Source organism: Oncorhynchus tshawytscha, linkage group LG20 (assembly GCF_018296145.1).
Source record: "Oncorhynchus tshawytscha isolate Ot180627B linkage group LG20, Otsh_v2.0, whole genome shotgun sequence".
In the NCBI taxonomy this organism is placed as follows: domain Eukaryota; kingdom Metazoa; phylum Chordata; class Actinopteri; order Salmoniformes; family Salmonidae; genus Oncorhynchus; species Oncorhynchus tshawytscha.
Window position 1 is genome coordinate 39747959 of NC_056448.1, and position 24928 is coordinate 39772886.

The 24928-nt window shown below is 41.8% G+C and overlaps 1 protein-coding gene across 2 annotated transcripts; it reads right to left on the bottom strand.

The window, feature by feature from the left end:
- Window positions 1–175: 175 nt before the first annotated feature.
- On the bottom strand, window positions 176–21519 carry lmnb1 (lamin B1). 2 transcript variants are annotated; one of them, XM_024381546.2, is made up of 12 exons: window positions 21420–21519; window positions 20741–21120; window positions 10631–10787; window positions 9658–9783; window positions 6125–6295; window positions 5513–5638; window positions 4959–5179; window positions 4285–4513; window positions 3669–3773; window positions 3271–3390; window positions 2264–2368; window positions 176–2064 (listed from the first exon to the last, which is right to left on the bottom strand). In XM_024381546.2, exons 2-12 carry the CDS (start codon window positions 21103–21105, stop codon window positions 2023–2025), a joined length of 1767 nt encoding a protein of 588 aa, XP_024237314.1. In that variant the 5' UTR covers window positions 21106–21120; window positions 21420–21519; the 3' UTR covers window positions 176–2022. The 2 variants fall into 2 exon arrangements, with proteins under 2 accessions (XP_024237314.1, XP_024237313.1); XM_024381545.2 differs by having other exon boundaries at window positions 21340–21479.
- Window positions 21520–24928: the final 3409 nt, after the last annotated feature.

Genomic DNA, 24928 nt, shown 5'->3' on the forward strand with positions numbered 1-24928 from the left:
GACCCAATTGCTTCAGAATAACCATCAAACAGATCAGGGCCCCTTTATACACAAAGCATCTCAAAGGAGGAGTGCCGATGTAGGATCAAGATGACTGATTAAACATGTAATCCTATACGCTTCAAATATGGGCAAAGATTTTTAAAAGTTATACAATATTCCTGTCTAATGGAAATACAACAAAATCAATAGTTTATTTTTTCATTAAATGTGAAGGTTACAGAAAGTCAAACAACGCATGCATATGACCACAAATCTGATGGAGCAAATAAAAAAAATCGGCCCGCTAAAATTTTAAAGTATGCATATGACCGACGCCCAAATGACTTAAGAAATATTGGCAAGGTAATCTGAGTTTCTGAAAAGATATGTCTAGTACAGCATAAAAACGCATTTTTGCATTCAGATTCATAAGTTAACATGAGTATACACAGTCATGCTAAATTCAAAATGGATAAATCTTCAATTGACATTTGTTAGAGTACAATCATGATCACAGACCCATTGGTTTGAGGAATAATGCCAAAACAGCCATCTTTAACTATTACTTGGCTCCTGGCTGAGTTTGTTAATACAGAAAATACTAACCCTTGACACATTAAGCTAACACCAAGCTATTATATGGACATTAAACCTGTACCAGACATGGATCCAGCAATTAGTGGTTTATTTTTTTTAAAAGGGGCTCCTGGAAGAAAATATGACCAAGACAGCAGGCTCGAGTTAGCCATTTCTGCATCAAAGCTGATGTGATACAATTAAATAAAATGAAAACAATTTTCCCACAGAGTCAACTGGTAGTATACAGCATTGTCTTGTAAAACAGTCTTGGCTGTAGAATTTCAAGTCAAATATATGAAGAATATAGCAGACAGGAAATTCTTCTCAGTAACCAGGTTTCCATCCAACCATTCCATGCAGATGAATGACCGGATGAAAAAAAAGTTACGACAGGCCTTAAGGAAACAGCAAATGTGTCAGTAAAACGTCCCAATGTCGACAACAAAATAAGCTAGGCGAGGTGAGATATTTTGTCAGTGAAATTGTGATAATTGCGGTTGAAATGCTTTTATGAGCAAATATTTGTATAAAAACCATCACGTCGCAGTAAACTTGGGAGTCACGCGATGTAGCCTACTACCAAGGAAATAAAACAATCTTTAGAGTTGAATGCATGTTTTTTGGGGGGTTCGATACAGGAAACACTACATCGTCATGCACAGCCTTTCATCCGCAGCAAGTCAGTTTGATGGAAACACGCCTGGTGGGAAAATTGCCACATTTTTTTCTATGCTGAATTCAGAATATTCATGTGAAAATCTCAACTATTGGATGGAAACTTAGCTAATGGAACACTGACACCTTGTGGTGTAGTGTGTAACGTTCAGACAAACTTTGCCAATACCTGCAATACCAAAAGCGGTCATCCATAAGTACACGAATGGAGGACCATTTCAAAAAGCTGCGTGCTTCTTTCAAATTGGAAAGCTTTATTCTTTCTAGTTTCACATAAACATTAACTACATTCTGAAGTATGCAACAACCTGGCTGTCTAACTAGTATCTGAGCGAGAGAGAAAAAACACTAATAAAATTACCTTCCATAAAAGAGGCCGTTAAAATGTTATATTTATCGAAAATCAGATGTAAAAACAAAACAAAGTCACAGCACCTCGAGGTACAGATTCATTCTGCAAGCTGCCTCTCCTGCACAGAGCTGTCCAAAGTAATCCTCTACAAAAGAAACTACTGGGACTAGAAAACATTATTTGGTTCAGAAAAATGCAAGTAGTGATGGTTCATTTTAGGATTACACATAAAAATATAATGTAGGGAAGAGAAAAAAAAAACAGTTTTACAATCTTGAGATATGAGGAATTTCAAACTAAAAAGAGCAGAATAGAAATTCACACGGTTCTTATAATACACTAAAAAGATACAAAATAGTTCTGTGGTAGTTCGGTTGGCAGCTGAGACTGGTTGAGAGAGGGGGGTGTGAAGGGGTGGGGGTGTACTGGTAAGATCACATTATGGAGCAACCCCTCTTGGTGGCACGTGGGTCTCCCTGGAAAGCCACAAAACAACCACATTTCAGTATATTCTCGGTCAATCTAAAACTATTAAACATGGTGATTTTTGCAAGACAGTGTTGCATGGGCTTTCTCCTCGCAGTGATTTTCTTTCAGTCCATAATTACTCAATTCTAATCCAAAGAAATATTTAATTGCTGAAAATAGCTATGGTTATCCATAAAGTCCATTTACCTGCTGGTGGAAGAGATCTTCCTCAATGACCTCCACTCCCTCGTCATCCTCATCATCATCTTCCTCCATGGCTGTCTTGTACGAGGTGCTCCTCCTGGCCACCTCCTGGAAACAGGAAGAAACCAGGGTTGTGTTCATTAGGCACCGAACGGAAGAAAATTAACTGAAACGAGGGACTACAGGAACTTGTCCAGCAAGAAATATTTAATTCCGTAAATTTAAACTTTAAAAAAATTCTACAGTGCGCCCTATGGAACATCACCCTACGGTGCGTTACGCTCCATAACATTGGATCCAGGGGACTAGGGAAAGCTGATTAGAATACTCCCCTGACAGCAGCAGTAAAAGGTGGAACAGGGCACCACCTGCTGGTAAAAAAACGATTACAGCAGACTAGGGGTTGTTTATAGACAGGGCCAAAGACAGAAATATCCTATGGGGCCCACTTTAACCTCTTGAAGCTAGGGGGCACTATTTTTATGTTTGGAAAAATAACGTTCCCAAAGTAATGGGCCTATTTCTCAGGACCAGATGCTAGAATATGCATATAATTGACAGATTAGGATAGAATACACAAAAGGAACATTTATTGTGTAACGGAGTCTCGTGAGTGAAAACATCCGAAGATCTAAAGGTAAACAATTCATTTGATTGCTTTTCTGATTTTCGTGACCAAGTTACTTGATGCTAGGTGTACATAATGTTTTGTCGGGCGATCGATAAACTTACAAACGCTTGGATTGCTTTCGCTGTAAAGCATATTTTCTAAATATGACACGATGGGTGGATTAACAAAAGGCTAAACGGTGTTTTGCTATATTGATTATATGAATATAAATATTTGTAGTAATATTTGAATGTGGCGCTATGAAATTCAGCGGTTGTTGGTGACAATTATCCCGGGATGGGTAGCATCAAGAAGTTAGAGACAACTTAACAATAACCCTCCATAAATCCTTTATAAGACTTGTATAAATGCTACATAAGGTGGATTAAAGGTTCTGTACCTCTCCCTGAGGGTTGAGCAGCAGCACCTGGACATCTTCCCCTGTTCCCCAGGACGCCTGGCTCTTCCACACCAAGTCTGTGGGGGGGTTGGAGGCCACACCCGCATTGGACGCCCACACCTGGGACAGAGAGCAAACACAAGGTTATGGGAATGTAAAGTAACTAAACAGGCTACAATTCTAAAATGGATATTCTCCATAGAAAGTGCTCTTTAGTCCAGGGCTAGGTTTAATCTATGTCCAGGAAATCTGCCCATACAAACATTATCAAACATCTGCTTGTTGTTCCTCCTCACCATTGATAAATCTAACTCTGCTCTACAGTGTTATGCCACAGTGAAGCAACATAATTAATATCTACTTTCCTGTGTATTAACTAGCAGAAAATGCAGTCTTACCGTGACTTTCTGGCCTGCCTTCAAGACATATTTGGGAGTAAACTTGTAGGTGGCAGAAACTTCTCCGATGGTCCTGGTCAGCTCATAGCCCACCATGGCCTGGTTCTGGGGAAGAGGACACAAGTTCATTATAATAACTATATGTACCCTTCATTTACGGTACCACTGACATGAATCTCTTTTTCAAGGGAGCCCTGGCCACGAGTTTGATTAACTCTGTGTGTATAGTTTAAGTGATAATACCACAGGCTGTAGTTTAAGCTGTAGTATTTGCAGTCAGGGTTGGGGGAATTGCAGTGGAAGTAAATTATTTTTCAGAAAATATAATTTGAAATAAAATTGAAAATGTATACTGGTTCTCTTAGTTTTAAGGTGGTTTATAGGCAAACGGACGAACAAATGGTTTATAGACAATCTGGAACACAACCTTCATTATTAAATAACAATTTGACTCGCCTAGTTAAAAAGTTACATTAGCGGTGAAGTCCTGCTGTCAAACAAAAGCAAACATGTGTCTGAGCGCACACTAATGTTTGAGAACAAATGCAAACACATTCAAATGTACGCGAGAACATTAGATAGCACAGTGCGCGTCCTACTCATCTGCCACCCTCACCTCATTGGCGGTGTTGTGCAGGCGGATGAACTTCCCGTCAGTGTCGAGCTCATCAATGCACACTGGGCCGGTGGTGGAGGCGGAGTGGGCGATGGAGACGGAGCTGCTGGCCTCCTGCTCTTCCACATCCACACGCTTTCTCTTTCCCCGGGCGGTACGCACGCTGCGAGAGCTGGACTGGGCACGGGAGACGGTGACACGGGACGACGGGCTGGGGGACAGCTTCAGTCTAGTGAAGGGAGAGAGAAAGATTGGGTATGAGAGATTCATCAAATTAACACCATTATATTCTCGGTAACAGCTTGACGACAAGCTGGGAAGTTAACATTTCTCCTGCATGAAGAATCTACATCGATGTGTACATGTCTGACCAGTTCAAACACTACCTACACAACTTTTAAACTCAACACGACATCAGCCTGGGACCTGACCCAGAACAGGAGACAAACATTGAAGCGCTCCACTCCAAAGAGAAGATGACACTGATTGTATCTGAATTATGTGTTGGTTTCCCCACCACCCTAAAGTGTGCTTACCCTAAAGTAAATTTTTACATCCGCATTCATGCAGAATTTTGTGTGCATAAGTGTGACTGTTGCATGAGTCACTCTCCTCTCCTCCCTCCAGTAGTTTCCTGTAGGCATTGATCTCTGTATGAGTCTCTTCACCCTCACCTCTCCTCCTCTCCCTCCAGTAGCTTCCTGTAGGCATTGATCTCCATGTCCAAGGCCAATTTGACATCCAGCAGCTGCTCATACTCGTCCAGCTGCATCTGCATTTTGGCCCGGATCTCCGCGATCTCCCGCTCCTTCTCCCCCAGCATCCTGCGGCTGGTGTCCCTCTCCTGGGCCAGGGCTGACTCCAGCTCGTGGATCCGGTCCTGCCATCCACGGGTCTAGAGAGATATTTTACAGGTTAGGGTTGTGTTCAGTGGGACACACAAGTTAGACACATTATGTGTTCAGGTAGTACCTCATTTCACCTCAACATTGTTATTCCTGTGTAACATTACTCCTGTATCCTCCATATCATCTCTCACCCCTTTTTGCATTCTGGCTAGTTTAAGTATCAGGCTCTAGTCTAAATGTGTAGTCCAAACCATCAACCTCTTTAAAAAGTAACTGGATAGCATCGTAACCATTGTCAGTAGATAGTAATAATGGTACAACCGTCACCTCAAATCATGTAAAAACACCTTTCCAATACATTTTTATTAATGAGGTCTCACCTCTTTCTGCATGCTGGCCAGCTGGGAGGCTAGGCTCTCCACACGCAGGCACGACTCCCGGAGCTCCTCACGGGCCATGCTGGCCGACGAGCTGTTCATCTCCGACGACAGGCGCACGTTCTCCAGCTGCCCCCGGGGTACACAAGAGGACAGAGCAGAGTTAAAATGGGTTGTGTGGGTACAAACAATGTTAATTTCACACATACGGAAGGATGGATAGTGCAACGCCTCACAAAGAGGAAGTGAACATCACAGAGAGGTCTTCCTGACCAGCCAGAGAGGAAGTGCAACACCAGAAATGGGTCTTTTTAGATTTGCTGTGTAACGCTGCGCTTGATGACGTGACTTTACTGGTATCCAACAACTAGTAAGTTTGACACAGATTTACATGCAATGTTCCCAATAGGTCACCCCAGCATGGCGAGACCCACTGAAATGAGGTTAACTTTATGGTCAATACCACAGCAAGTCAGGAACAGAATCTCCTAAAAGCCTTGGTATATGACCAAACAATAATGGGCCCTCCAGTCTGCATCAAGGATCTTGGATGTTGTGTTTCTGCCTTGCACCTTGGCCACAAGTTAACAGGTAGGAGTGTGTTTTCTGTCTCACCTTGGCCACGTAAGTGTTCTCCATCTCGTCCTTGTACAGTTTGACCTGCTCGTCGTGCTGCCCCCTCATCTCAGTCAGGGCCTGGGCCAGCTTGAACTCGTACTCCACAGCCCGGCCAGAGTCCACCTCCACCAGACGAGTCTCGTGTCTACTCCTTGTCTCCTTGATCTCCTACAACACAGACGGGGGGGGTTTAGGGGTCATTGTAGCGACGTGTCTGCCCTGCTGTGGGTTCCTCCATTCCTCAGAAGGAGAGACCCTTCTTAAAAGGAAGTACTAGCTATTCAGTAGGGGAATTGGGACAGAAGAGCCCATACACTAAAAACAGTCTCAGACGAAGACATAAGACTTTAAAATGAGCTAGGGTTGCCTGAACGGTACCTAACAAACTCACCTTCATGAAAAGGAGAAGACAAAACTTTTTAGATCTCAGCCTCTGCATCTCAGAGGAAGCAACAAGGAACAATCCAAAGGGAACCTGAATGGCGCAGCGCTCTAAGGCACCATCAGTGCTAGAGGCGTCACTACAGACCCAGGTTCGATCCCGGGCTTTATCACAACCGGCCGTGATCGGGAGTTCCATAGGGCGGCGCACAATTGGCCCAGCATCGTTCGGGTTAGGGGAGGGTTTGGCCGGGGTGGGCCGTCATTGTAAGTAAGAATTTGTTCTTAACTGAACTTGCCTAGTTAAAATAAAGGAGCAGCCCAAGGAATGCGCCAACAAACACAGCCATGTTCAGGATCTCCTTTTCACAATCATTATATTTGCTAAGTTTTTTTGATTAGTGTTAATGTTGATTCTATAAATAGCTTGTGTTCATCTTGATATTCTGGGGGAAAACTTCAATCAATTCATATCTTCAGAGTAATAATGTATTATAATAACTTGACTAAAATTAGAATAAAGACCAACTTTGTCCAAGAAAGGACTGGTGCCCTGTTAATACTGTCAGTATAAACTGGGTGGTTCGAACTAAATGCTGAAAACAGTGGTATATCAGACCATATACCCCTTGTATGACAATACATGTATTTGTACTGCTCTAATTACATTGTTAACCAGTTTATAAATCAAACCTTTGCGGTTTGTGGTATATTTGTGGTATACTTATTGCTTAAGTAAACCCTACAACTTGGTGCCTGCTCAAAAGGTTCAGTCAGTGTTGGACAAACACAAAAAAACAAAAGATGGTACACGGCAGACCCATGTATTTAGAGAGTAGGAACATTGAGGTTTCTGCATTATGATGCAGTTAAATGACACTACAACGTTCTATGGCAGCCATGTTAGCTCCCCCATTAACATTACATGGGGAATATAAAAATACAAAAATATATGCAACAATGTCTATAATTAGAACCATATTCTAAAAGTTAGCCCAACTCTAAATACATGGCTCTGGTTCAAGGTAGTACACACACATTCAGGGAAAGGTGTATGACCATATGGCACTCTGAAGGGTCTGCTTAGCAATATAACACTACAGGAATGTTGAGACTGACCACGTGTGGGGTGGCTTGTTTTACCATAACATTGTAGCGTACACAACATCACATACTCAACTGTTGTGTCCAGAGGACACAGAGCCAAGTCTGATCAGAGTAATTGTTTGACATTGGAAAAGTAAACCAAATCACATTTGGACAACTCAAATATATATTCTTCTTGTCCGTCTATATATATTTTTACTTGTCTAGGACAAGTGCTGTCAAGCCCTGTATACTATACTTCTATACCTGATTCACATAAGATACACTACCGTTCAAAAGTTTGGGGGTCACTTGTTTTCCATGAAAACAGATGAAATTAGTTGCAAAATTAATAGGAAAGTCAAGACTTTGACAAGGTAATAAATAATGATTTTTAATTGAAATAATTGTCCTTCAAACTTTGCTTTTGTCAAAGAATCCTCCATTTGCAGCAATTACAGCCTTGCAGATCTCTGGCATTCTAGTTGTCAATTTGTTGAGGTAATCTGAAGAGATTTCACCCCATGCTTCCTGAAGCACCTCCCACAGATTGGATTTGCTTGATGGGCAATTCTTATATACTATACGGTCAAGCTGCTCCCACAACAGCTCAGTAAAGGTTGAGATCCAGTGGCTGTGCTGGCCACTCCAATAGACAGAATACAAGCTGACTGCTTCTTCCCTAAATAGTTCTTGCATAGTTTAGAGCTGTGCTTTGGGTCATTGTCCTGTTGTAGGAGGAAATTGGCTCCAATTAAGAGCCATCCACAGGGTATGGCATGGCGTCGCAAAATGGAGTGATCGCCTTCCTTAAAGATCGCTTTTATCCTGTAAAAATCTCCCACTTTACCATCACATTGCCTCCACCATGTTTGCCAGACGGCGTCAAGCACTCCTCCAGCATCTTTTCTGCGTCTCACAAATGTTCTTTGTGATCCAAACACCTAAAACTTAGATTCATCTGTCCATAGACAATGTTGTAAATTATTATTATAGCTGGAAACGGCTGATTTTTAATGGAATATCTACATAGGCGTACCATCACGCCTGTGTTCCAATGGTGCGTTGTGTTAGCTTATCCAAGTTTATGATTTTAAAAGGCTAATTCCAATAGTGCTCTATCCAGCATCAGTTATTTTGCCCATCTTAATCTTGTATTTTGATTGGCCAGTCAAGTATGGCTTTTTCTTTGCAATTCTGCCTAGAAGGCCAGCGCCCCGGAGTCGCCTCTTCACTGTTGACGTTGAGACTGGTGTTTTGTGGGTACTATTTAATGAAGCTGCCAGTTGAGGACTTGTGAGGCGTCTGTTTCTCAAACTATACCTCCCACTTTCTATTCTGGTTAGAAACGGTTTGCGCTGTTCTGTGAAGGGAGTAGTACGCAGCGTTGTACCAGATCTTCACTTTCTTGGCAAATTACTCACATGGAATAGCCTTCATATCTCGAGTTACAGAAGAAAGTTTTGTTTCTGACCATTTTGAGCCTGTAATCGAACCCACAAATGCTGATGCTCCAGATACTCAACTAGTCTAAAGAAGGTCAGTTTTATTGATTCTTTAATCAGAACAGTTTTCAGCTGTGCTAACATAATTGCAAAAGGGTTTCCTAATGATTAATTAGCCTTTTAAAATTATAAACTTGGATTAACACAACGTGCCATTGGATCACAGGAGTGATGGCTGCTGATAATGAGCCTCTGTACGCCGATGTGGATATTCCATTAAAAATCGGCCGTTTCCAGCTATAATAGTAATTTACAACATTGTCTATGCTGTTTTTCTGATTCATTTCATGTTATTTTAAATGGACAATTAAAAATTAAAAATCTATGTGACACCAAACTTTTGAACGGTAGTGTATGTCCCCTTTCCCCTTAGTTACCCTGGTTAAGCAGTCTTTATACTGAAAACTGTCCACGTCATCAACCTGCTGTTGTGTATATTGTGAGATTTGCATTTGCTGCACCAAACATTCCCACTAAAAGACAGCTGTGCTATAACTAAATGAATGAATGTGAACATGTCTATAGCTATAACTAATGGAGGTGTTGGACAATTCTGACCTCCTCGAACATGTTCTTGCGGAACTCCAGCTCCTCAGACAGGCTCTGGTAACGGTTCTCCAGGTCGATGCGAAGCAGAGTCTCCTCTCCCAGCTGCTTCTTGGCAAAGATCAGGCCAGAATCCAACTGTAGGAGAAGAACAAGAGGGTTAATACGTGAATGAGTTCTAATCTACTGGATGTTTTGAAGTTGTTGTGGACTATGAAAAGACAATGGAGTTAAATTGTCAAAATGTTGCAGATCGTAAATGGCAAAGAAGATCCCCAATTCCGCAAAGTTAAAATCCGATATACTGAATAAGGTTTAGGAAAGAACAAGACTGGGTACGTGTGTGTGCAAGAGCTATAAAAGGATGGGCTCATGGCTGGAATAAAACTTGGTTTCTATATGTTCAATGTGTTTGACTCCATTCCATAATTCCATTCCAGCCATTACACTGAGCCCATCCTCCTATAGCCTCTTTTAACAATGTAATTAAGATGGAGGAGCGTTAGATTGCCCCCTTCTGGTTAGTGATGCAAAATCTCCTCAGACATTTGGATGGAGACCGTATCTATCTAAACGTGCTCAGCAGCTGTGAGATCTGTTTCAACTCATCTTCCAGGTGCATTTATTACAACAAGTGCTGTTTATATATACACACAAAATAAATAAATAAATAAATATATATACACGATAGTTGGCTTCGTCAACAGTAAGTTTCACTCAAGCAACAATTGAACTATACAATGTCATCATTTTGAAAACAAATTGTATAAAGATGATTGCATTTAAGCATGGCAATTTCAGTGCAGCTAGTCATCAATAGGCTGACCAACAGCTGCCATGACAAATCACAATCTTGACGATAGGAAAAAAGTTAGACAACGTAAACAGTAACTTATCTTTGTCTGATTGATCCATACTGCCATCACTTTCAGAAAACAATACTTTTAATTTGTAACAGGCTTATCATAATCGTTTGATCGTTTACCTCCTGGACAGTTCCCTGCAGGTCAGCCAGGCTGGCTTCCAGGGCCCTCTTCTCTGACAGTGTGGTGGCCAACATCGCTTCCTTCGAGTTCAGCTGGGTCTCCATGTCCCTGAGCCGGGCCAGGGCGCCAGCCGCATCAGACTCCTTCTTGGCAAAGCTGCAGGCAAAAGTGGAGGCACAGCAGCATTGAGTACGGCCCAGCCATGAAGGTAGTGTGTGTGTTTTAAAATGCCAAGAGGGGATTTCAATGACTGAAGTCCCCATTGTCATATAGTCAAAGGTGCCTTTGAGTAAAAACACGTGAAACATATCAGCAACGTTGCATACCATAGCCTTGCAGGGCTGGTTAGTTAGGATGGCGAGTGTTGTGATGTCATCAGATCACCATTTCTCTTGGTATTCAAATACCAAGACACAAGGCCTGTTGTCTTCAATTGAAATAGCATAAACAGTAGGGTTGCAAAAGTCCATTGGATCTAAGGATTGCTCACTGGCAAACCATAAAGTCACAGTAAATTGGACATTTGGGTGAACTAACCGTTTAAACTAGCCTGGTTAAAGCCGAACATGGTAATAATGAGCGTAGATTTTAGTCGTATTTACCCAGGCTACATAAACAGTCAAACGTAAACAGCATCTCATAACGTATCCTGTGATTTCACTGAAAGAAAATCTGCTATTTCTCATGCCATAATTCAAGTGCAACAGGCCATATTTGGTTTGAGATTAATATCAAACTCCACATTCAATCTGGAGTTCCTGTGCACACAACTGACTGCTCTGAGTAGCAGAAAGGGAAACAGGATGAGGTTATTCTATTGGCTATTTGTTGAGGCTCATATCTAGACCGCTAAGTATGAAGGCTCCAGATGAGACCAACATAGCAGTCCTCCTCTGGGGCGGTGCCCTCCATATAGAATACTGCGGAGTTCACGCTGTGTACTGACTGGGGTTGAATGGCGGGAACCCGGTTACCGAGATTTACCGCCCAAAACCACTCCCCTTTTCCTGGGATAAATAACTGAGAAACCGGTAAATTATAAAAAATTATTTATGAACAGCATGGCGTGAAATGGAACTGTTAAATGATACGTGACGTCTAAATTTGGCTTCTCCACGGCCTCTGCATGGTGAATCATCAATGCTCAGGGTTTGACTGACTTGTTGGAAAGGTGACATGTTGAAAGTCACTGAGCACTTCAGTACGGGCCATTCTACTGCCAATGTCAATGGAGATTGCATGGCTGTGCGCTCGATTTTATACACCTGACAGCAACAAGTGTGGCTGAAAAAGCCAAATCCACACATTTGAAGGTTTGTCCACATACTTTATGGAGTGTACTTTAATAATGCTTTTGAACGACAGTTCCGTTTTTTTGGCGGGAAATACAGGGTTACCTGAGTTGGGGCTCCCGAGTGGCACAGTGGTCTAAGGCACTGCATCGCAGCGCTAGAGCCGTCACTACAGACACCCTGGTTCGAATCCAGGTTGTATCACAACTGGCCATGATTGGGAGTCCCATAGGGCGGCACACAATTGGCCTAGCGTCGTCTGGGTTTGTAAAAAATAATTGGTTCTTTTAACTGACTTGCCTAGTTAAATAGAGGCCAAATAAAAATGTAATAAAATGCGGGAGAAAAGTGAGTTACTCTCAGGACAGAAGATTTGTAAAATAACCGGAAACTATTTAACCCTAGTACTGACTAGGATCATAGGATGATTCAAACATGCAGTAAATACATGTCTAAAAGGTCAATGTAATGGTGCTTCGGAAACAGAGTTCAAGGGGAAAAGCGGTGGAGTTATTTCACCAGTAGCCACTGAGGATTTTACAAACATCACATGATGTAGGTGTAAAGCTTTGCGGATGCCAGGTGTGTTTGAAATTAAGATTTTTTTTTTTAAAGGGAGGCGTGGTGTGTATACGTCAGTGGGAGGGAAGCATTCCTGCCGAGCGCTGGCATTTCCCGTCTCACACTCGACTTGGGGGCATGAGGTATGCGTAGGTAGAGCACACTGTGTGGAATACAGGGGGAATGTCTGGTATTTCACACACAGCTGAATGCAGGTGGGAAAATGTCTTATCCGACACAGGCTTTCATGTTACAGAAGAATTCTCTAGGTAGACGAAATGCATTAGAAGAACAAAGCTGCTTCTTTCAGACAAAGACCAACAATAAAATGTTACTACGTAGTGACAGGCTTACCTTATTCTATAGTTAATGAGTGCTTGCTTCATTGTTTTTCCCAGTACCTGCGCTAGGATGTGATTTTCTATCTTGCTTTACAAAAATAAAATACAAGAAAAAGTTAGTTCCTAGCCACCATTCTTCCAAATCTGCATTGATTGCCGTTTGGGGTTTTAGGCTGGGTTTCTGTATAGCACTTTGACATCGGCTGATGTAACAAGGGCTTTATAAATACATTTGATTGAATTTGAATAAGGAAACCAATCCCTTGAAATAATTCCATTCTGCCCTAATTTATGGATATGCATCTGTTGATCACAGATTTTTTTAAAGTAGGTGCGTGGATCAGAAAACCAGTCAGTATCTGGTGTGACCATTTGCCTCATGCAGCGCGACATCTTTGCATAGAGTTGATCAGGCTGTTGATTGCAGCCTGTGCAGCCTTGTCCCACTCCTATTCAATGGTTGTGCGAATTCTGTATATTGGCGGGACCTGGAACACGCTGTCGTACACATTGATACAGAGCATCCCAAGGGGTGGCATGTCTGATGAATATACAGGCCATGGAAGAACTGGGTCATTTTCAGCTTCCAAGAATTGTGTACAGATCCTTGCAACATGGGGCAGAGCATTACGCTGAAACATGAGATGGCGGTGAATGAATAGCACGACAATGGGCCTCAGGATCTCGTCACGGTATCCCTGTGCATTAAAATTGCTATCGATAAAATGCAATTGTGTTTGTGGTCCAGTTTCTGCCTGTCCATACCATAACCCCACCATAGGGCACTCTGTTCACAACGTTGACATGAGCAAACCGCTCGACCACACAATGCCAACTGCCCTGTACAGTTGAAACTGTGATTCATCCACGACGTGCATGATTCTCCAGCACACCAGTGGCCATCAAAGGTCAGCATTTTCCCACTGAAGTCAGTTACAACGCTGAACTGCAGTCAGGTCAAGACAACAAGCTGTGTGCGCAAAAATTAAGGAAGGATCCAACTATGGTGGTAATTGGTGTCATGTCTGACTACTGCACTATGGCTTGTCCATGTGGTAGCCAACAGCAACAAGCTCAGATGAGCTATATAAACGTTGTGTCAGCATCCAGCAGTGATCAGCTTGGTGGTTGCATAGTAATGGTGTCACCAGACCTAATTCTAAATCGAGTTGGCACCGGTCGTGAAACTGGGCTGCACTGGTCCAGGTTTCCCTCGACCCAGCTCGAATTTGGCCCTAATTTTAAGTGCCAGTGGAAACAGGGCTTTATTGTCCTCAGCACAAGGTGCACCTGTGTAATGATCATGCCGTTTAAATCAGTGTTAATATGCCACACCTGTCAGGTGGATGGATTATCTTGGCAAAAGGATAAATGCTCAAACAGGGATTTAAACAAATTTGTACACACAATGAGAGAAATAAGCTTTTTCTGCTTTCGCAACATTTCTGGGCTCTTTTATTTCAGCGTATGAAACCAACACTTTACATGTTGTATTGATATTTTTGTTCAGTATTCCACCGACATAACCCAACAAATGCAACACATTGAAAAGTACACAAGGTGGCCAAGCACTACTGTTTTAAATGTAAGCAAAGTAGCTGCTAGCTTGGTTGGCAGAGCTGGACAAAAGGCTACTTTCTGTAGGAAATGGGCTGAACAACTGGTTCAATGAGGGGGACCGAACACAGACATCTTGCAGCTGCCATGTCACTCTTTGCCGAGAGTTGAAAAGCCATTTTATATCCAAGATGTCCTGCCACCACAGCACACAACCTCCAACCCACCCATGCCATGCACTGAAACTACCCAGAGTACTGGAGAGGAGAATTCATTAGAGTAGCAAAACTTCCAACAGGCCCGGTTTCAGAACTGGTTGAATATGACTAGTATTAGAGGACTTTCATGCATGCATTGACTGGGCTGAACAGAAATGTCTCCATTAACATTCCATACTACGACATGAGTACAGTGCCCAAAACATATTGCAGTTAACTGTGGTATTTTGGACACAGTAATGACAGAATAACTGAGTGTGCTATAGTAGAACTGCAATTATACTGCAAAATTAATGCAGTAAAAAAATATATATTTTAGACAGTGCTTTCTGCTTACTGCAATCTTTTTAAAGGGTAGTCCAAAAGTTTAGTAAAACACTATTTCGAGCAAGGTTAACTTTCAACTAGTCTAGCTTGATTTCCCCAAGATGTGGACTATTTGATAGAAGTTTGTCAACTTAACATAAAATGAGAGGGGTAGGTCAAGTCCACGCTCAGGTTATCTAGAGAGTACTGGGCTGGAAAGAGACCGTTGGAGACTGGAGTCAATGGCACACATGCTGCAGCAGGATTACTGGCAAATAATGGGCATCTGTTGTTCAATGTAATCTTCCAACAGGTGTAGAGTCTACTTGATGCTTGAGTCAATCAAAATGGCTTCCAACAACACTTCCTAGTTCAATTAAAAGATGTCACATATTTGTCGCCATACTTTGCCAAGAGGGAGAAACAAAATTATTATCATAGGCTGTAGAAAATGTGATACATTTCCAAGTTGTGTGTGAAAGGAGTTGTGGAATGTTCCCTTTGCGAATCACAAGTAGAAATGCATTTCTTAAATTGCTACGTCCCAAAGTCTTGAGGGCAAATATGCATAGCTGTGCAAAGCCACTAGGCAGATGTTCTGAGGAACCAGTAAACCATGTGTTTGCACACACTTCAGTGCAACTGCCTGCTACTTCATCTTCAGCGACAACGCATTCAAATCTTCATAGTGGAACGAGTAATGTTCTAACGTTAGTCTAGACTACAAAATGACAACATGTGGCCACCATCATTTTTATGGAGCACAGGTGTTAAAGCTAGAGGTCGACCGATTATGATTTTTCAACGCCGATACCGATTATTGGAGGACCAAAAAAGACAGATTAATATGACCATTTTTTTTTTTAATAATGACAATTACAACAATACTGAATGAACACTTATTTTAACTTAATATAATACATCAATAAAATAAATTTAGCCTCAAATAAATAATGAAACATTCTCAATTTGGTTTAAATAATGAAAAACAAAGTGTTGGAGAAGAAAGTAAAAGTGCCATGTAAGAAAGCTAACGTTTCAGTTCCTTGTTCAGAACATGAGAACATATGAAAGCTGGTGGTTCCTTTTAACATGAGTCTTCAATATTCCCAGGTAAGAAGTTTTAGGTTGTACTTATTATAGGAATTATAGGACTATTTCTCTCCATACCATTTGTATTTCATTAACCTTTGACTATTGGATGTTCTTACAGGCACTTTAGTATTGCCAGTGTAACAGTATAGCTTCAGTCCCTGTCCTCGCTCCTCCCTGGGCTCGAACCAGAAAAACAACGACAACAGCCACCCTCGAAGCAGCGTTACCCATGCTGAGCAAGGGGAACAACTACTAGCTCAGAGCGAGTAACGTTTGAAACGCTATTAGCGCGCGCTAACTAGCTAGCCATTTCACTTTGTTTACACCAGCCTCATCTCGGGAGTTGATAGGCTTGAAGTCATAAACAGCGTGATGCTTGACACACAACGAAGAGCTGCTGGCAAAACGCAAAGAAAGTCCTGTTTGAATGAATGTTTACACGCCTGCTTCTGCCTACCACCGCCCAGTCAGATACTTAGATACTTGTATGCTCAGTCAGATTATATGCAACGCAGGACACTCTAGATAATATCAACCATGTGTAGTTAACTAGTGATTATGATTGATTGTTTTTTATAAGATAAGTTTAATGCTAGCTAGCAACTTAACTTGGCTTACTGCATTCGCGTAACAGTCTCCTTGTGGAGTGCAACAAGAGAGAGGCAAGTCATTATAGCGTTGGACTAGTTAACTGTAAGACTGCAAGATTGATCCCCCGAGCTGACAGTGAAAATCTGTCGTTCTGCCCCTGAACGACGCAGTTTTAACCCACCGTTCCGAGAGTGTCATTAAAAATAAAAATGTGTTCTTAACTGACTTGCCTAGTTAAATAAAGGCGTGTATATATATATATATATATATATATATATATATAAAATTTTAAAAAAATAAAAAAAATCGGCCACATCGATGTTCAAAAATACTGATTTCCGATTGTTATTAAATCTTGAAAAATAGGCCCTAATTAATCGGCCATACCGATTAACCGGTCGATCTCCAATACAAACTGAACAAGTTCCACAGACATGTGACTAACAGAAAGGGAATAATGGGTGCCGAACAAAGGGGGGGGTTAAAAATCAAAAAAGTCAGTCAGTATCTGGTGTGGCCACCAGCTGCATTAAAGTGCTACAGTGCAACTCCTCATAGACCCGTTCTTGCTGTGAGATGTTACCCCAATCTTCCACCAACGCACCTGCAGATCCCAGACATTTCTGGGGGGAATGGATGGCCCTAGCCCTCACCCTCCGTTCCAACAGTTCCCAGACGTGCTCAATGGGATTGAGATCCGGGCTCTTCACTGGCCATGGCAGAACTCTGACATTCCTGACTCGCAGGAAATCATGCACAGAACGAGCAGTATGGCTGGTGGCATTGTCATGGAGGGTCACGTCAGGATGAGCCTGCAGGAAGGGTACCACATGAGGGAGGAGGTCTTCCCTGTAACGCACAGTGTTGAGATTTCCTGCAATGACAAGCTCAGTCCAATGATGCTGTGACACACCGCCCCAGACCATGACAGACCCTCCACCTCGACCCTGCTCAAGAGTACAGGCCTCGGTGTTACGCTCATTCTTTTGACGGTAAACGCGAATCCGACCATAACCCCAAGTGAGACAAAAGTGACTCGTCAGTGAAGAGCACTTTTTTGCCAGTCCTATCCGGTCCAGCGACGGTGGGATTGTGCCCATAGGCGACGTTGTTGCCGGTGATGTCCTGCCTTACAACAGGCCTACAAACTCTCAGTCCAGCCTCTCTCAGCCTATTGTGGACAGTCTGAGCACTGATGGAGGGATTGTGCGTTCCTGGTGTAACTCTGGCAGTTGTTGCCATCCTGTACCTGTCCTGCAGGTGTGATCTTCAGATGTACCAATCCTGTGCAGGATGTAATCTCCGGATGTACCGATCCTGTGTTGTTACACGTGGTCTGCCACTGCGAGGACGATCAGCTGTCCGTCCCGTCTCCCTGTAGTGCTGTCTTAGGCGTCTCACAGAACGGACATCGCCCTGGCCACATCTGCAGTCCTCATGCCTCCTTGCAGCATGCCTCACGCAGATGAGCAGGGACCCTGGGCATCTTTCTTTTGGTGTTTTTCAGAGTCAGTAGAAAGGCCTCTTTAGTGTCCTCCGTTTTCATAACTGTGGCCTTAATTGCCTACCATCTATGAGCTGTTAGTGTCTTAACGACCGTTTCACAGGTGCATGTTCATTAATGGTTTATGGTTCATTGAACAAGCATGGGAAAGTGTTTAAACCCTTCACAATGAAGATCTGTCAAGCAATTTGGATTTTTACAAATTATCTTTGAAAGACAGGGTCCTAAATAAGGGACGTTTCTTTTTTTGCTGATTTTAAACGCATGTGTGGTGCAGGTACAATATAAGTATTAAGTTCTAAACTGGAACATGGTCCATAAAATGAAAGTAGAGACCCTTGAATATTGTTCATATTTTTCAAATGGAACACATGCAATATGCATCCTTAGCAATAACTACATTACCATGTGTACTGTAAATGCATGTTGTCAACAGTAGACTGCTGATCAGGAAGTAACGTGTGTTAACACTCCCCAAAAGAAATCTATATGGAATAGTAGTGTGTGTGTGAACTTTATTGCTGTTCAAATGACCTCTTATAGGCTAACAAAACCTGCCACGTGACTGTATAATCACATGATCAGGAATAGTACACAAAGCTTAATTACTTCTGAATATTCAAATTGCCCATCTGGTCAGTCTTCCAAACTGACCCCAGTCTAGTTCTGCCCAGAAAAACAAGCCTTTTTTATCTGGCAATAGAGTATGCAAATGAGCAAATAATTGGATAAAGCATTAGTAGAGGAAATAAGAGGCAAGACATGTCAGGAATTGGTTTGCGGATTATAGACCCCTTTCCAGTTGACACACTGACGTCACGCAGATATGCGCGCGAACTCTTGATGGCAGTAAGATAACCGTCGCCATCTGTTCCCATTCAACATAGCCTAGATTTACATTTTTATTACTTCTAAAAATAACTTTTTGCGATTCTCATACGCTTACGATGTTTTGATTCTTTCTTCAGTCACTAAGATTATATTTGGTTGTGATCTTTGCAAAGTAACTATTTTGGATGCAGCATTTGTTAGCTAGAATGCTAACGCTCATTTATATAGTCTGTAGCAAAAGTTAGACAAGGCTATTTTACTGGTTGAAGTGTTTTTTAAAGTATAATAATTTGCGATGACAAAACATTAAACAGTACAGCATTAAAATCCAAAAGTAGTGTGAAATGCACTCATAAACAACATGTAAAGAGAGGCTAATTTTGCTGGTGTTTTAAGAACTCCTCGATCTGCTGCCCTCATGCGACAATGTTTGCAAACACAGAAAGGGTCTACTGTGAACTCTGAGATGGGCGAAATCAGCATTTCCCCTATACTTTCAATTGATATGAATGTACTGGTTGTTTTTATTCTTAGACAAACTCAAGGACTGTAAATGTGTGGATATTATCCAAATGAGTCAAAGCCTCTAATATACTAACTGTAACCAGCCGGTAGAAATTTTTCGTACTGATTTTTAAAGTCACATGTACATGCTACTTTGTTAGCCCTAAACAAGTCCGCAGCAATCAAGCGTAAACAGTCATTCAGACTTGTCAAGTGACTTCTACCTGCCTCTCGTACCATCGACTTACAGCATTTACATGCAGCCAGAGGGTGGGGATAAGGATAGTGGACAGTTCACGTGTTATTGTAGTAAATTCCTACAACATTAATCATAGGCTCATTTCATTCCCCTCTTCCTTCGATGACTATGAATAATTGTTGTGGGAATGACTACTTCTGAATCCTCTCCCAGACTCAAATAGCTCTGGGCCATCTACACATCGGGAGAACCACAAAATTCCCTGCATTTTTTACAGCTTACAACTTTATAGGCAGGAAGTTAGTAGAGAGAAAAGTAGAAAGTGAAGTGACCAAGCCCAAAAGCATTTACAGCACCAAGGGCTCAAATGCCAAGTGAGATAAGGGCTTGTAAGTAAGCATTTCCTTGTAAGGTCTACACCTGTTGTAGTCGGCACATGTGACAAAATTTGATTTGAAAAGTCATGATTTTGGAGTTACAGTCCACTTTTAGTAGGATACTATAGAAATTCTGTCGTATAAGAGTTTATATTGTATCATGTTACTTTTTGATAGAAAACAAATGACAAACAATGAGTTTGTATACACTCAAGTTGTATTTTGACTGGGCAGTGGTCGCTTGGAATGGCTCAGATTTCAAGATTGAGACAATGACGCTATGAGATCCATTCAACCGTTAGGATGGGGGAGGGGCGCCTACCTTAATTCCTATCAAAAAGGTGTGGCACTTGGAAAAGACAGAGTAACACCCATGCTTGAATTTATACGGAAAACAAAACTGACTCAATAGAAAAACAAATAAAAGTTACTGTTTGTATACATTAGTGTTCTACTAAAACCAGTTATAAAAAGGGAACAAACCAACTGTGTTTTCAACGTAGGCTACTTGTTCACATTCTCTTGGGTAGACCATTCGTGAACAGTAAAGAAATTGGATACATTTGAAACAACTTTACCGAGGTTATCGGTCTGATGTTGCAACGACTTGGCTCCAATGTTGCAATTCACTGTTTTAGGTGTTCAAATGTGCAACACTTCGGTGACAAATCGGCGAATTTTCACATAGGCCTAATTTCAACAAATGTTCTCGTAAATAAAATAAGTTACTTACTTCTGCAATAACTGCTCATGGTCGGATTTGATTTTTCCCAATTCAATCTGCAACCTCGCGCGTTCTTTGGCGGTGTCATCGAGAGATCTTCTAGCGTCAGCGAGCTCGGTTTCATACAGTGATTTCAAACCAGTAAGCTCCCGGGTTCTTACATCTTCCTTCTCAGAAATCTGCAGGTGAAGAACGCTGTTCTCGGACTCTAGACTCCGGACCTTGTCGATATAAATGGCTAGACGGTCGTTCAAATTGCAGAGGTCTTCTTTCTCCTGCAACCTGGATATCCTCGTGGGGCTCAATGGAGTGCTACCGGCGGTCGAGCGGGTGCTTATTCTTTGGCCGGCCGGAGTTGAAGTTGCGGTTGCCATTATGAAGCAAAAATGCTGAATCAAATAGAGAAATATACATTCAATTAAATACGTTTTAAAAACGACAAAATATATATTTTAAACGGTGGGAAAATGATGACCACGGCAGACTAAATTTGGCAAAGCTGTAGGACATGAAATACAGGTCGCTTATCCGCTAACCTAAGCAACAACAAAAAAGGTTACAAAATAGATCAATTTACAACAGAAGGAAGTAAACCAAAAGTAGCTCACGTAAGGCAATATAAAGCAGGCAGGCGGTGGAATGGGGTTAGAAATATAAGAAAGCCGCAAAGCTCATGCAAGTATCTTACTTTGTCTCAACCAAAAGAAAGCAGGCTTGACGAATATGGCCGCTCATGAATATGTAAAACTAACGTGACCTCAACCAACCAATGGTAACATGCAACGCAATATGTCCTTTCAACTTTAGCATTCGAGACAAAATTCAAAATAGATGGAATGCGTTTTCATGCTGCGCATCGTGTACTCCTTAGGCGGACGGTTGCCTCCCACAATGTATCCAATGTTGCGCCAAAATAACCACTAAAACAACCACACGTGGTCAGTATGAGAAACCTCTGTATTTTATGCAACATATATGTATATATATTTATGCGTGTGTCGTATAAAATACAGAGGTTTCTTATATATATATATACATATATGGCCTAATATTTAATTTTTATGGATTTACTTTGCGTTTAATTAGATATCCATATTATTAAATATTTAATTTGTAGTCCATTGTGACACTTTTAGTGTAGGCTACATAACACACACAAAATGTATGTTTTGATGATGACCATTTAAGCTATAACATCTTGCCTCATATGAAAGATTTGAAATATTTAATTAACAGAGTTGGTAAGCTCAGTGTAGTGTTGTAAACTGTGAAGGCATGTAGGCCTATGTAAACGTATATAAGCCCCCCATCACACCTGTCACTAGGCTACCACAAGAGCTCCTGCCAGATGGTCAACTTCACAGCACCGACAGACAACAACAAGCAGTGGAGGCTGCTGAGGGAGGACAGCTCATAATAATGGCTGTAAAGGAGCGTATGTAATGACAGTATTTGATACAATTCGAATAATTCCGCACCAGCCATTACCACAAGCCTGCCCTCCCCAATTAAGGTGCCACCAACTCCTGTGACAACAAGGCTTAACAGGGCATGTGATAAATAACATACTAGTCAAGAGATCTTTTCTCTGGGTTTCCAAGATATTACACAGAAGTTTATAGGCTTGTCATTGCTCTCAAGTAGCCTAATCAAAGTAGTAACTCTGTCATTGGTGTTATTTTAAATATGCCAGTGAGTGAAAAGATCATTCATACAATCCACAAAACATCACAATATTTAAAAAAATCTATAAATCTATTGATCTGTGTCTAATATGGGGTAGTACAGAACATGTTCTGTAGGTGTAGTACTGTACAGTTGTGGGACACATTGACACTTTATTTCGTCAACAGTCAACCCTGTTCACTGCCTCAGGCTTGTATTTCCTGGCACGTCTGCTGTCTGTCTACTGTACTCTGACAATATGGTAATGAATCAATACATGCATCTCACAGTATATGACCTTTGTACAGAAGCTGCCTGTATTTTGGGGGGTTTGTTAAAGTTGCATGGTGTTTATTATCATAATTGTAACTTTCTTTTCATTTTATTCTTTCTGCTTGTATTTATATTTTGATGTATTTTCTGTAATGTATGTTATTCAGGTCTCATCTGTAAAATACACATTGGTCTCAGTATGACTCCCTGATAAAATAAAGGTTACATTTTTAAAAAATAATAAGATTACAGTTATGACATAACATTCGATAACAAACAAAAGCTTGATTACAAAATAAAAATAAAAGATAAATGTATGAACAAATATATTTGATGATGATAGCATTTTATAAAGCAAATTCTGACAGGCCTCTAAAAGGTTTTGGTCAGAGGGGCCAAGATGGACTTTGCAGACACCCTCTTTTGACTGAAACCAGTTGGAGGTGTGAGCACATTATTTGACACGATGTAATGCAACTTACTTTCCTTTTACAAGCTGACCTTCACCTCTCCTTGTGATGCCTATCTCTCCTAAACAGATTCAAGGCATCAATCAATCAAATGCTATTTTGTCACATGCTTCGTAAACAACAGGTTTACACTAACAGTGAAATGCTTACTTAAGGGTCCTTTTCCAACAATACAGAGTAAAATATATATATTTTTTAAATAGAAATAGTGAAACAAGGAATAAATACACAGTGAATGAGTAAAACATAACATGGCTATATACAGGGTTTTCCAGTACCGAGTCGATGTGCAGGAGTAAAAGGTAATTGAGGTAGCTATAGACATATAGGTAGGGGTAAAGTGACTAGGCAACAAGATATATAATAGCAGTAACAGCAGTGCATGTGGGGAGTGTAAAAGTTTTTGTGAGTGTGTGTGCGGGGTCCGTATGCATGTGTGCGCATGTTATATGTGTGTGGACATGTGTATTTTGTGTGTGTGTGTGTTGAGGTGTCAGTGTAAGTATGTGTGAGTTTGTGGGTAGAGTCTAGTGTGTGTGCATAGAGTCCATGCAAGAGAGTTAGTACAAAAAAGGGTCAATGCAGGTAAGCAATTTGAATAGCTATTTAGCAGTCTTACGGCTTGGGGGTAGAAGCTGTTCAGGGCCCTGTTGGACTTGGTATACTCTACCGCTTCCCGTGTGGTAGCAGAGAGAACAGTCTATGACTTGGGTGGCTGGAGTCTTAGAATTATTTTAAGGCCTTCCTCTGACACCGCCTGGTATAGAGTTCCTGGATGTCAGGGAGCTCAGCTCCAGGGATGTACTGCGCCGTACTCACCACCCTCTGTAGCGCATTGAGGTCGGGTGCCTTGCAGTTGTCATACCAAGCGGTGATGAAACCAGTCAAGATGCTCTCAATGGTGCAGCTGTAGACCTTTTTGAGAATTTGAGGGACCATGACACATTTTATCAGCCTTCTCAGGGGAAGAGGTGCTGTCATGCCCTCTTCACAACTGTGTGGGTGTGTGTGGATCATGTTAATTCCTTAGTGATGTGGACACAGGAACTTGAAGCTTTCGACCTGCTCCACTACAGCTCAATCGATGTGGATGGGGGTGTGCTCGCCCCTCCGTTTTCTGTAGGCTGCCTCATCATCATTGGCGATTAGTCCTACCACCATTGTGTTGTCAGCAAAGTTGGTGATGGTGTTGGAGTCATGCGCGGCCACACAGTCTAGGATGAACAGGGATTACATTAGAGGATTAACTACACACCCCTGAGGGTCCTGAGCTTGGTGATGAGCTTGGAGGGGTGTTGAATTCTGAGCTGTAGTCAATGAACAGCATTCTTAAATAGGTATTCCTTTCGTCCAGGTGTGTGATGGCAGTGTGGAGTGCAATAGAGATTGCGTCATCTGTGGATCTGTTGGGGCAGTATGCAAATTGGAGTGGGTCCAGAGTGTCTGGGATGATGGTGTTGATGTGAGCCATGACCAGCCTTTCAAAGCATTTCATGGCTATGGATGTGAGTGCTATGGGGCGATAGTCATTTAGGGCAGGTTACCTCAGCGTTCTTGGGTAGGGGAGACTATGGTGGTCTGCTTGAAACAAGTTGATATTACAGATCGGGTCGGGGATAGGTTGAAAATGTCAGTAAAGGCACTTGTCAGCTGGTCAGCGCATGCTCTGAGTACGAGTCTTGGTATTCCATCTTGCCTTGCGGCCTTGCGAATGTTAACCTGTTTAAAGATCTTATTCGCATTAGCTCCGGAGAGCGAGATCACACAGTCGCCCGGAACAGCTCATGCT

Coding starts and splice junctions, on each gene's coding strand:
- lmnb1 (XM_024381546.2), bottom strand. CDS start 21,105: ATGGCAACCGCAACTTCAACTCCGGCCGGCCAAAGAATAAGCACCCGC. Junction 4,514..4,958: donor CTGGAGGGAGAGGAGGAGAG/GTGAGGGTGAAG, acceptor TCCCTTCACTAG/ACTGAAGCTGTCCCCCAGCC. Junction 2,369..3,270: donor TGCTCAACCCTCAGGGAGAG/GTACAGAACCTT, acceptor TCCTGTTTCCAG/GAGGTGGCCAGGAGGAGCAC.